We start from the raw sequence: 13,881 nt of genomic DNA on the forward strand, positions 1-13,881 counted from the left end.
AATCTCACTAAAACTAGAAACAATGGCTCAGTATACAAGTTAGTAAAATGGGAATTCTAGATTTAATTACCACTGCCAAGGCATTCTTCCACACATATCTTGAGTGTAGGTAGACTTTGTTTTTTTTTATCTTTGAGTAGGACCAAAGAAGGAATTGAGACCACTTTGGAATAAATTGTAAACCACCCATTCTTAGCAAAGTCTATAGGGAGTAGTTTACTGGAGGATTTAAAAAAAAAAAAAAATTTCTGGCTTTCAACAGGGAGTTTGGCTCTTTAGCACTGCCTATTTTTACATGAATGATGAATTCTAGGTATACTGTCATACCTTCAAGGAACCTGAGAAAAAATTCTGCATGTAAGAAGCTTGTGTTTATTCATTTGTTTATATCTTTGCAGATTGGCATGGTAGCTTGGAAAATGAGCCTTAAAAGTCCTGAATATCCAGAAGGCAGGGATATTATTGTTATTGGCAATGACATTACATACCGAATTGGGTCCTTTGGGCCCCAGGAGGACTTGCTATTTCTAAGAGCTTCTGAACTTGCCAGGGCAGAGGGTATCCCACGCATCTTTGTAGCAGCCAATAGTGGAGCAAGAATTGGACTGGCAGAAGAAATTCGTCATATGTTTCATGTGGCCTGGGTAGACACTGAGGATCCTTATAAGGTATGGACTAAGAAGAGATAATATTTCAAAATACTGTATTGTTATGCACATGTGTTTGTACATGTGAGGGGTAGGGGAAAGGAAATGGTTTAAGTTTGAAAGTCTGCACTTATGATGATAATTAAATATAAACAAAATTACTGATGAAAATTCCTTAAGATACCATATTAGGACGTTGTGTCTAACTGTGTTTTTAGTATGCTCACCTGGTTTTTCCTTCAGCTTTAAAACAGATTGCTATTGCTTGAACATTAGATGAGATAATTGGAATGCATTTAGCATGAGACATGCCAAACCCAAAACATACATCTTAAAACTATTCCACTGTGGTTTTTAGGACTTACAGCCAGTCATGAACAAAATTCATTATACCTTCAGCTTCTTCTCTAACCTCCCTGGTTCTACTTGAAACCTATTTCTTTTCTAAAGATACCACTTCCCCTATAACCTTCTTAAGTACTGACTGATTTCTCTCTACTCTGCTACTGAGCCTAGAGGGGGGAATACTGTCTTCTTTGATCCTCATTGCTACTTTGAGTCCTTTTATTCTCCTTTTTCCAGGAAAACTCTCCACTTTGAGTCTCACGTCATCAGACTATGCCATACTATCACTACTCCTTATTACAGTGTTTTTCCACCCTTTGGTCACAGCCTCTCATTCTTTATATGTTTTAGTTCCTGGCTTATTGTTGCTTTCTCCAGTACTCTTAGTCATGTGATAATTCTTGGTGATTGCTCTATCTACATAGACAATCCTTCCTATAATTGGGCTTCTTGGATCCTAGAGTTTCTCTCCTTCTCTGGTTCCTCTCCTCCACCCTAGTTCAGCCTCTCATTCCCCATAATTTCAGTTTCAAGCATCACTTTGTTTTCCACCCTCATTCTTTCTTTCCAACTCACTTTCTCTAGTTCTCTTGAGTCCAACAATCCTTTAAACCCACCAGGACCTACCACCTTTTTTTCTGTTCTTTATCCTCCTTTTATTCTTTTTTTTTTTTCTTCCTGGTACTGAGGATTGAACAAGAAAAAGAAAAATCCTGCTCTAATCTAGGACCTTCCTTCCTCTTGTACACTTGATGTCCCTTCTTGCCAACTTAAGGATGTTAAACGGCACTTCTTGTGCCTCTCCCCTACATCCCCACTTTCCCTCTCTACTGGATCTACCCCTTTAGCATACAGATACTTATCCCTACTTCATTTTCTCCTTCCCTTTAGAGCAGCACTTTTTAAGAGTTTTCCATATACTCTTCTCTTGTTCCCTCTTTAGTGACCGTTGCCCCTCACCATTCTACTGTAGTTGCTTTTATCAAGGTCACCTGTGATTGCATATTGCTGAATTCTTCAGTGAATTTGTTGTCCTCATCTTAGTTATTTGATGATTCAGCAGCATGTGACACAGTTGGTTACTCTTTCATTCTTGAAATACTTTCTTCTCTGCTTCCAGTATCCCCGAGTCCTCTTTTTGTCTTTCTACCTTCCTACCTCCTCTTTCAGTTTCCTTTGCTGCCTTTCATATCTTTACCGGTGAAACTGTTTCAGAGAATAATGAAAGTATTCTGTATTTTGATTGTGGAACAGTTGACAGATTTTATTGCTTAAAAAATATAGTTCAATTAAATTTGTTTTAAGAATATAGGGAAATTGGTAGTGACCACCAACAGTTATGGGTTTTGGGGGTGGTGGTGGTGAAAGTGTTCTGAAAATTATGGTGATGGTTACATAATGTATGAATATACTAAAAACTACTGAATTGTACACACATGGCATGTTAAACACATGCCACGTCTCTACTTTGTATGTGGGTGTATATATGTATGTATACAAATAAATCAATTATAAAATGTAAATTTTTTTATAAAATGTTAATTTTTAAATGTAAATAGGAATTTGGAGTTATTGAAAAAAGCAGGAGGCATGTGTTCAGTGTTCACCATTAGTACCACATAAGCTTCTGATTTTAATTCTGAATCTCTTAGATCTGTGATCTCATATATATTTTGATGATACCATGGAGTTGAGAGAGTGAAGAATAGTAATTCGCATAATTCTTTAATTTTATATTGATATCTTTAATAAAGGTATCACTGAAGATCCAAAAATTACCCATTAGCCTGTTGAAAATAAAATATACATGGAGTTGCAGTAAGGGAGTATCTTGTTTCAGGACAGTGAATAAAAAAATAGGCACTTTCGTCTTTCAAAGAACCATCTATGGCTGGCATCAAATCAGACAGTAACTCCAAGAAGTGATGTAGCAATTCAAAGTTACCTTTGGAACAAGCTCATTATGAACACTTTGCTGTATCTTCTGGTTGTGTCACAGTGGCAAATAATGAGTTTAAAACTACTTGTGCTTTACAGGGATACAAGTATTTATATCTGACCCCTCAAGATTATAAGAGAGTCAGTGCTCTCAACTCTGTCCATTGTGAACACGTGGAGGATGAAGGAGAATCCAGGTAGGTATTTATGAATCAGAATAATTTGGTCATGACTAAAGAAAGGAGAATATGATAATTTTTCCTTATTGTCCTGGTAGTGGTGACCTTGGAGAGCACTGAGCACTGAATAGTGCTTTTTTTTTTTTAGTTGTTAACAGGCCTTTATTTTATTTATATGTTGTGAACCCAGTGTCTCACACATGCTAGGCAAGCGCTATACCCCTGAGCTACAACCCCAGCCCTGAAAAATACCTTTTAAACAACCTAGATGCCTTAGGTTTGAATCCTGGCTCTACCACTTACTAGCTGACAGACCTTGTTATTGTTTGAGGTTTGAAAATGTTATTTACAATACTTATTCATTTTAAAAAATTGAAACATGGAAACAGGAAGAAAAAAAATGAAAAGTAGACACAATCATGCCCTAAGACCACAACTTTTTATTTGTTATATTTTAACTGTCATTTTACATCTCTACATTTTTTTCTATGTAATTGGGATTATAATAGGAGTTTCTTTTAAATTCTTTTCATTAAAAAGTTTTTTGGGGGAAATTTCTTACATTCTTAAAATATTATTTGAAAATATGAAATTTCATGGTTGCATAGTATTTCATCACAATGAACAAATCATATTTGAAAATTCAAGCTATTTCTTTTTTTTTTTTTTTTTTAAAGAGAGAGTGAGGGGGGGGACAGAGAGAGAGAGAATTTTAATATTTATTTATTTTTTCTTAGTTCTCGGCGGACACAACATCTTTGTTTGTATGTGGTGCTGAGGATCGAACCCGGGCCGCACGCACGCTAGGCGAGCGCGCTACCGCTTGAGCCACATCCCCAGCCCCGCTATTTCTAATTTTTCACTATTATATCCTTAGGCTGAACATTTTTTAATATTAATTTAGGAATATCTCCAATTGTTCTTTTTGGATTAATTTCTAGAAATGGAATTACTGGTCAAAAAGTCCATTTTGGAGCTGGGGATGTAGCTCTGTGGGCAGAGTGCTTGCCTAGCAGCATGTGCAAGGTCCTGGGTTTAATCCCTAGTACATTAAAAAAATAAAATAAAAAATCTCCATCTTTAAGGGTTTTTAAAAATAATCTCCGATTGCCCTCCCAAGATCTGAATTCCTAATCAGCAGTATGTGATAGTGCTTGTTTCCTCTGTTTCCTCTCTTTTAATTTTTCTCTGCCCTTGCCAACATTGATTACTGTCAATTAATAAAGTAGGATAAAAACAGCAATTGTTATTTTAACTTGTAGTTTTGATTACCAGTGAAGCTGAACATTTTTATAATCTCTCTGCAAGTATTTTCTAGAATGTTAATTGCTCCAATACTATTTATTGAATAATTCATGTCTTCTAATTTTTTGTTCTGTCTACTCTTGGGTTAATGCCATACTGTTTTAACTATTCTAGTGGCACATATTTCCTCACACCCTAAACACTTTCTCAAATCATATTATCTGTTTTTGCCTTTTAAATGTAGGCTCGTGTGTGTGTGTGTGTGTGTGTGTGTGTGTGTGTGTGTGTGTGTGTTTTGCTGGGGATTGAACCTAGTACCTCATGAACAAGAGGCAAGCACTGGTCCACCACTGAACTACACACCTAATCCTCTTTTCCTTCTTTATTATTTTTTTTAATTCCCCAAATCTTTCCATAATGATTTTAATTCAGGTTGCATTAGGTCCACACACTAATTTGTGAAGGCTGACATCCTCAGTATTAACTCTAACCAAAAAAGAAGCATGGTATATTTTTTTCATTTATCCAAGTGTATTTTCAAAAGGTTTATAGTTTTCATATAATTTATTCCAGAAGTTCCCAAACTTTCTTGGTTCATGGCACCCTTCGCATCTCAGTAATTTTTTCACATCACTCCTAATCTAAAAGATACACATAATATTTCTGTTAAATAAATATTTCTAGTTAAACCCTAACAACTTCATAAGTGTTCCTGTCCTAACAACTTAATAATAATTTGAATAAAATAATACATATGAATTGAAAAAATTACTTCATTTTTAAACCATTTACTTACTATGGGATATTTGTGTCTGTATAATATCTCAAACCTTAGAGTCAGCTTAGCTACAGCCACTCACTCTTCTTATTCTTCATTGACTTTTGTATAGAGCTTGCTTTTTCCACAGAAACTGCAAAAACCTGGCTTTGTAAAGATAGGACATTGTCAAAAGAAATATAGCACTATTTGGTGTTAAATCGCAAAGCTAGTTATTCATTTGGGATCTGACAAATATCACATGTTTCTCTCAAATTGAAAATATTCTTCAGTGCCCCTAGAGGTTCACTATGGTGCCTTGGCCGTCTTGGGACACAGTGTGGCCAGTTTCTTCGTGTTTATTTTATTTATTTATTTATAAGTTTGTTTGTTTATTTATTTTGGTGCCAGGGATTGAACCTAGGGGCACTTAACCACTGAGCCACATCCCCAGCCCTTTTTTGTTGTTGTATTTTATTTAGAGACAGAGTCTCACTGAGTTGCTTAGGGTGTCACTAAATTGCTGAGGCTGGCCTTTGAGCTTGTGATCCTCCTGCCTCAGCCTCCCAAGCCACTGGGATTATAGGTGTACACCTCCATGCCTAATGAAAGCTGTTTGTTTTGTACATTGCTTTTGTTACAAGACAGTCATTACTTTATTCTGGGGTTCCTCATCTGAAAAAGGAAGATCAGGTAAACTAAGGCCCTTAGCTCAGTGCTGAGCATATAGTAATCAATCAAAAATCCTGGTGGTGGTGTTAGTGGTGGGTTGTTGTTGTTGTTATTATTATTGTGGGTTGTTGTTATTGTTGTTGTTGTTATTATTATTATTATCATCATCATCATCATTATCTGTAATAATGGCAGTGATATTACCTGTCACACTGGACTGTTGTGAGGATCAAAAATCATGAATGTTTTGTTAATTATAAAACACTATACAAAGTTTTTTATTGTAACATTAAAACTTAGTAATACTTTAAAGAATGGTAGCCCTCGATGGTAGAAGACTCAGGTCAGAGAGCAGAAACTGGGAAGTGTATATTCTTTTTTTCTCATAATGTAGTAGAAGAAGATGCCACTTATCAAATCATGAATACTTGTGAAGCAATATGCAGCCCTTATGAGAGGATATGCTTCACAGGAAAGGCTGACTGGGCCCATGAGTACTTGATGACTATATGGCATGTGGACCTTAAAAAAGAATATATTACCCCTTCCTCAAATTAATGTGGTTCATTGGCCTCTTAAGGAAGATTAGCTTCATCTGTTATATAACTCCAGAATCTAAGGTCTAGATAAAGAACAAAAGGAAGAATTGGGGAATTACTGAAATAGGAGAAGCGAAAAATAAAAAACTAGAGAAATCTGGAAAGCAGAGCTGCAGCATCATAGATGAACAGCAAGAGCAAAGGAAGAGAATTGATGGAGGGCAGACAGAAAAAAGAGCAGAGGAATATGGCAATGGGGGAAAGTAGTTTAAGAATCACTATGGCGGGCTGGGGATGTGGCTCAAGCGGTAGCGCGCTCGTCTGGCATGCGTGCGCACGGGTTCGATCCTCAGCACCACATACCAACAAAGATGTTGTGTCCGCCGAGAACTAAAAAATAAATGTTGGAAAATTCTCTCTCTCTCTCTCCCCCTCTATCACTCTCTCTTAAAAAAAAAAAAATCACTATGGAATATTTATTTATTATTTCAATTTTAAAAATTTTGCCAAGCCTCTGGATAGATGTGGAATAGTAAATAACTTATGCCCGTCTCTACTTCCAACTTTGTATTTTTCCTTTCCTTTATTAGTTGCATTTCCCATTATTAAGTATCACTCCTAATCTCCTACCAGGAAGAAAGAAAGATGAGTACTCCCAGTAGATCCATAGGATGTTTTCTGGACAACTGTGTCAGCATTTCACTTCTACTTGTATTCTGCCTTCCCCCCTGGAGAACTATAGCCAGGAACTCTTACGTATGCACTTGGTATTTGAGAATGAGCAAGAATGGGAGTATGCTGTTTTGGTCTTCCCTTGCATCCCTATCTTGGAAAAGAAAAGGAGTTTTGATTTGAGAAACTAGCTCAAGCGTTCTCATACCCCTCTATTTGGATTTTTTTTTTTTTTTTGGTGGTGGTGGTACTGGGGATTGAACCCAAGGGTACTCTACTGAGCTATATCCCAGCTCCTTTTCTTTCTTTCTTTCTTTCTTTTTTTTTTTTTTTTAATTTTGAGATAGGGTCTCACTAAGTAGCCCAGACTGGTCTTGAACTTGTGATACTCCTGCCTCAGCCTCCAGAGTTGCTGGGATAATAGGCATGTGCTAACATGCCTGGCTTAATTTTTTAATTCTTACGTAAAACTGTTGATTTGAGGACAGTTAGAGATATACATTGACCCTGCTTTAAAGAAAGAAAGGGCTTTAAAATCTGAGGGCCATCTTGTAGCTTTTGAATGTTCTTTCAGCAGTGAACCTTTAAGGTTCTGGAATGATTGGAGGCTCATCATTGGCCTTTAATGAGATTATCACCATGTGTCAAGCCCTTTTCTTGTTGTCAACCCTTAGAGATAGGTACTACTGTCCCCATTTTACAGAAGTTACTATTATCCTGAGGCATACCACTCTATCAGAGCAAGAATTTGCACCTATCTGCTTAATTCCAGATTTTGTGTTTTATATTCTACCATACTGCTTCCAATAAGATAAGAACCAAGCTAAGAAGGAAAAACATATGAAGAATATAAAAGAAAGTGTATAAAGGTCTTATGTTAAATATAAATTTTCAATATGCTTTTAGCAGCCTTTTAATGGTAATATTTGTTTAATAGGTTGTGTTACTATGTTTAACCTTAATACTTTGGCATGACTCTTATCTACTAGGTATAAGATAACAGATATTATTGGGAAAGAAGAGGGACTTGGAGCAGAGAACCTTCGAGGATCTGGAATGATTGCTGGAGAATCCTCATTGGCCTACGATGAGATCATCACCATCAGCCTGGTAAATCCTCATAGAATGTAAATTAATTAATCAGTTTATTTATTTATTTATAGTGCTGGGAATTGAACTCAGGGCCTCCAGAATGATAGACAAAACTCACTGTGTAGTTAGGTTATTTGTGCCCCATTACTACTATTCAGTCCCAGATAAAAGCATTGCTTGCAAATGTTATTTTAATTATGCAAAATAATGGGAACTTAGGATAATGTAAATTAATGAAATAATATAAATTATTTCCCAAGTAAACCTAGGTTTATTTTAGCCTTTAGTTTAAGTTCTTATTTCTCTAAATATCCTATTAGACTTTTAACAACTTAAATTTCTTCTCTTCATAGTACTTTTTTTGCTCATACCTGTAGTGGAGATGCCAGACATCTCTGAAATGGGCAAGATACTATGATCCTTAAAGTTTCTAATATTTGAAATATTGAATTGATTTTGTCTCTTCTTTGATTGAACGTGTGTTTTTTTTGTATTATTAGTCAAACAGACTTCATAAAATGCAATCTTTATTTCTGTTCATGTGGATTTTACACATTTTATCTTTTCCTTAGTTCTTAAAGCTTGGGAGAGGACACAAATATGTGACATACATAATTTATTCTTTTTTAAGGTGACATGCCGTGCCATTGGGATTGGTGCTTATCTTGTACGGCTGGGACAGAGAACCATCCAGGTTGAGAATTCTCACTTAATTCTGACAGGAGCTAGTGCCCTCAACAAAGTAAGTTTCTAGGGCTTGGGAGGAGTATATGAAGTTTGAAGCTTATCATGAATTCAAAATTCCAGACCTTGATTGAGCATATGCCTATAATCCCAGCTACTCAGGAGACTGAGGCAAAAAGAGCTCAAGTTTGAGGCCAGTCTCAGCAACTTAGTGGGACTCTGTCTCAAAATAAGAAAGTGGTAGAGTATCCCTGGGTGCAATCCCCAGTAGTACCACAAAAAATATATCATCATCATCATCACCATCACCATCACCATCATTATCATCATCATCTTTATTAAGGGGTCATTCTATTTATGACTTCCTTAGTTTGTATCTTCCTATCTTCCTCCATTATACTTACCCATTGACTTGCTTGCCTTTTTATTCATTCATTCATTTCATTTAACAGATACTTTGAGAGCTACTGTCTTTCAAGCATTGTTCCAGCCTAACTATATAACCTCTGCTCCAAAGAACTTACATTCTAGTCTGTCTCTAGAAAGACAGAATTAATTGAATGCTTTTGTTCTGGCCCACAGCCCCTTACTTCTTCTTACCTATGTTACTACGAATAAGGCATGTGGGAACTATTCTCCTGCATGGAGCTATCTTTAGTTCTAGTTGTATTTGTTCCCATTTCAGGTCTATAGTGTGGACTAGGCAATGGGCTAGGTGTTTAGGATATCTAATTCTAATGATTTGAGAAATCTGTCGATAAACCTCTAAAAAAGAAAAAGAGGGCACTTATAGTGTTCTCTTGTATATAAAGTAAGTACTCAGTAAATATTGAGTGGGAAGATAGGTGGATGGGTTGCTGGGAAAGGATATAACGTAGACATTTATTTTTCCTTCCAAAGAAAGACTTTGTATTTTTAAACCAAGCTCACAGGGACTTTTCTAAAAGCAGGAAAAAAAAAAAAAATGGATGATGAGACTGCTGCTTGCAAAAGTGAAAATTGTCTGAGATGATCTGAATATACAAGGGACAATGCAGTTCTTACTTCTTTGTAGGCATAGAAAACTTGTTTTCTTTTGAGAGCTAAAAAATGCATAATGAAATAGTGAGGGGCTGGTTGTTCTCATGCAACTTATATAAACTTTTAGCTCCTGAACTTTCTTTCTTAGCTGTCAAAGAGGTATTATAAAGCCAAGTATGGTGGCTCATTCTTGTAATCCCAACTTCTTAGGAGACTAAGGCAGGAGAATCATAAGTTTCAAACCAGTCTTGGCAACTTAGTATTACCCTGCCTCAAAAAAAAAGGACTAGGGGTGTAGCTCAGAGGTAGAGCACCCCACTTTCAAGCCTTAGTGCTATACAAAACAAAAGGAGACAAATTATAATTTATAACTTTAAGTAATGTAGTAGAAGCTGGGCAAGGTGGAGCAGATTTGTAATCCCAACAACTCAGAAGGCTGAGGCAGGAGGAATAAAAGTTCAAGGACAGCCTCAGCATTTTAGCGAGACTCTGCCTCAAAATAAAAAGTGAGAAGGGCCAGGGATATAACTTAGTGGTAAAGCTACCGTTCAGACCCTAGTATCAAAAAAGTAATGTAGTGCTCAAATGAGAATACATAAGTAAAAGTACTTAATAAAATTAGCACAAAGTATTGGTCCTGGTTTTTTAGGTTTTTTAGACAAATTCTTATTGAATTGCCCGGACAGGCCTTGAACTCATGATCCTCCCAGCTCAGCCTACTTTGTAACTGGGATTATAGATTACAGGCATGTGCCACTGTACCTGGCTTGTTGGTCCTCGTTGAAATTTCATTCCCCTGTCCCCTCTCACATAGTTTGGTGATTGAGTTTGTAGATTTTATACACATACTAAATTATGTTGAATATTGTGTTTATCAGGCTTACAGGAACTTTTATCAAGCCCTGAGTTTCAAGAGGAAAGATAGGGACTAAGTATCCTGTCCTATCATATCTATTTAGAATAGTTGATAATTCCATTAGTCCAATTAAATTTTGGATATGTCACAAATTAGCAGAATTGTTTGATATGATCATCTTGTTCTCTGCTGTCATATGAACTCTCATTCTTTGAGTTTGCATTTCTCTCCAAAGAAAGGCAGAGTAGTGCTAACAATATCGTACTTGGCCATCTTCCTCTTTTTGGAGACTATACTAGAAATGAAGATTATAAACTGCCACACTACTAAAGATTATTGCAGTGAGGAAAAGTACTGAGAATCTCAAATTTTTTTTAAGTTGCTCTTTCGGATACCTTCTTAGGATGAGATATTGATAAATGTTGAAGAGAGTTTTAGGTACCATTACCTGTGAGGATAGGATTTTCAAATGACACCTGTATTTCCATGATGTTTTCATAAAGAGTGTTAATCTCTAAAATATATATCGTTACATTGTCCCCCCTCCCCACACACACACCCAGATTCTATGTTTTGTACAAGGAATATTACAAAAAGTAAAAGTTGTTGGGTTTTGTTTTGGGATTTTTGGTTTTGTTTTTTGTCTAAAAAATTGCCAGTTGTGGTTTAAAGAAAAGTATTAGGTTTTGTTTTGTTTTTCCCATAAAATCTGGTTGAATTGTTCTGATCAAATTCAACATATTCACCCTCTTCCTCGCCTGCAGGGATGTTTGCCTTGTTGCAAAGGGAAAGACAAGTAAAGCTGCTGTTGTAACTTACCAAACAGTGCTCATTTTCAGAAGGACATGATAATTTTTAGCTGAAGGGAGTGATCACTAGTAGAGGTTACCTAATCTTGCTTTGCCTGCTTCACTGTCTCATGTCAGCACCTCTTAAATATAGTCATGTTGTTAGAAGACACTGATTTTATGCAGATTCACTAAAAATGTTCATTCAGCCCCTTTGCTTATTACCTTGTATGAAAAAGGAAACTATTTGGGAGTTACCATGCTCAGATTGCTTCCTCTGACTCACCACTTGTGCATATTCTGTTTTCATATGTGCTGATGTCTTTGTAGTCTCTTTGCCTTTCTTTCTGTAGGTATCTCTGTCTCGCTTACTGTGTGTGCAAGTCCCTCTGAGTGCATGCCTTTCTGTGTAAGTGCTGATCTCTCTCTTTGTTTCTGTGTCTTGCTTATAGATTCCTCTCTTTTTCTATGTTCCTCCCTGAATGCCCATGTGTGAGAAAGTCTTTGTGTGTTTGAAATACTGTAGAGGCTCCTTTCTTAGCCTTGACCATTTTGCTCGTAGTATGTGTGTACCTGTGTAAAGTGGAAATGTATGCAGTGCATGCAAGCTTATATATGGTCTCAGACTGTAAACATTTGACCCCCACCTTTTTGAGTCTTCATCCTTTATGTTAAACATTGAGGTGAAGAATAAGAAGGGGGGAGTGCACAGAGGTTGTAGGAAAAAAAATCTTGTGTGTGCAAGTGCCGATCCCGTTGACCCCTTTGAAAATTGAAATAATGATAATGCGCGTCTCCTGACTGCATCAAAGTATCAGCACATCAAAAGCCAGGAGGCATGAAATGCAAATGATAAAGTGAAAGCAGATGGATTGTGCATGATCGCCTGATGCCCAATGAATTTTAAAAGGTGCTGGTTTGCAAAGGGGGGGGGGTGGGAGGCTAGGGGTGGGGGGACTGAAATAAACACGTTATCCCTGCAATTTTTTTTGTTCTTGACGCTCACTCCTGACAATATTTTTTCACACTTGAGTGAATACCCACTTCATCTCTCTCTCCCTTTCTCCCTCTCTCTCTTTCTTTCTCTTTCTGTCTCCTCTCCAATTCCCCCCCCCACCCCCCAATCCCACCTCTTACACGTCTCAGGTCATGTCGCTGCAGCTCCGGTGGAAATAATAAGATATAAACCACGAGGTTGTTATTTGCATAGAAATAGCATGGAGCCCCAGGCAGCAAGAGAGAAGGACACAGGGATCATTTGTCTAAAATTTTAATGAAAACTTTTGCTGAGGCAGAGATTTTTTTAAAACTTTCTTTCTTTCTACTCTTCCCTAACCCTCCCCACACCCTCCAACCTCATCACTGGTCTGACTTAGCCTGATTTGATTTGAAGAGAAAGGATTGACACTCCACATATCATACTCACCTAATGTAGCAACATGTAAATTGTTTGTTCCTTTAATATGAAGCTGAAAAGACACACATTCCCAACTTAGTACATCACATGTGCACTTCAAGCTTTTATGGCTACATTGTATCTCAGCACATGCATGATTAAGGTGACCTGGTTTTAATCAGTTTACATTGTCCTCCCTTTTGCTTTCAAAAACTTATTTTTAAAAATCTTTCTTCCTTTTTTTTTATAGCCACTATTAGTAATCTACACATAAAATATACATATTGCAAGAGTTCCCTGGATTTTCCCCCAACTCTCAGCAGTTTTACTATACATGTTTTCTTTATGGGCATTATATCCTTTGTTCCAAAAGTAGAAAGTACTTCCCATATTTGTATTTTTATCCCTCTCCCTTCCTGATTTCAGTATTTATATTTTCTTTTTGCATCTGTCTTCCTTTGTTGCCTGTAGTTATTTGTAAAGTCCAGAATATTTCCAACTGGAGGAGAAGTATAGTTTCTGGATTTTCTTGAATGATGTCATGTAGATTTGAGATTGAAACTAAAGGCAGTGGCTGGGCATTAGAGGCCTCCCAAAGCTTTATAATAGCCTCAAAATCAAGACTATTTGTCTGATTCCTTGTTATCTTCTGGGTTAAGCCAGTTGTATCAGAGCCATTTTATAGACATGAAGAGTAAAACAGAACTGACAGAGACAAGATCAGAGTCAGAACATGAATAATATCCCTAAGTTTTATGGCAGAAAGGGCTCTTAGGGTTCACAAAGTCTACAGTGAGAAGACAATGTGGTCATTTTCTTTTTGACCAAATATCATAAGGGAAAAAAATATGTCGTGAGAGTGAAATTTTTAAGGGCTTGCTGTTTTATGCCTCTCAAGGAAGTAGACCATAGGTTTCTAACTCCAGAACTATATGCAGGTGGGAGTTCTCAGAATGCCTCACAGAGTGAAAGAATAGAACTGATGGGTGTGGCAAATTGCCTTGTGTGTAAGGAGTCATTCTGGCCTCACAAAGACAGTAACCTATGTACT

The 13,881-nt window shown here is 36.8% G+C and overlaps 1 protein-coding gene across 11 annotated transcripts in view; it reads left to right on the forward strand.

Moving 5' to 3' along the window:
- ACACA (acetyl-CoA carboxylase alpha) overlaps nucleotides 1-13,881 on the forward strand; it is a 276,021-nt gene that overhangs the window by 204,441 nt on the left and 57,699 nt on the right. For all 11 annotated transcript variants that reach the window (XM_081270861.1, XM_081270866.1, XM_081270865.1 and 8 more), the window contains 4 exons: nucleotides 399-668; nucleotides 3,030-3,127; nucleotides 7,984-8,104; nucleotides 8,718-8,828. In XM_081270861.1, coding sequence (XP_081126987.1) covers nucleotides 399-668; nucleotides 3,030-3,127; nucleotides 7,984-8,104; nucleotides 8,718-8,828 — 600 coding nt within the window. The remainder of the gene's footprint in view (nucleotides 1-398; nucleotides 669-3,029; nucleotides 3,128-7,983; nucleotides 8,105-8,717; nucleotides 8,829-13,881) is intronic.

This window comes from Spermophilus citellus (assembly GCF_964194105.1).
Source record: "Spermophilus citellus genome assembly, chromosome: 17".
Classification (NCBI taxonomy): Eukaryota; Metazoa; Chordata; class Mammalia; order Rodentia; family Sciuridae; genus Spermophilus; species Spermophilus citellus.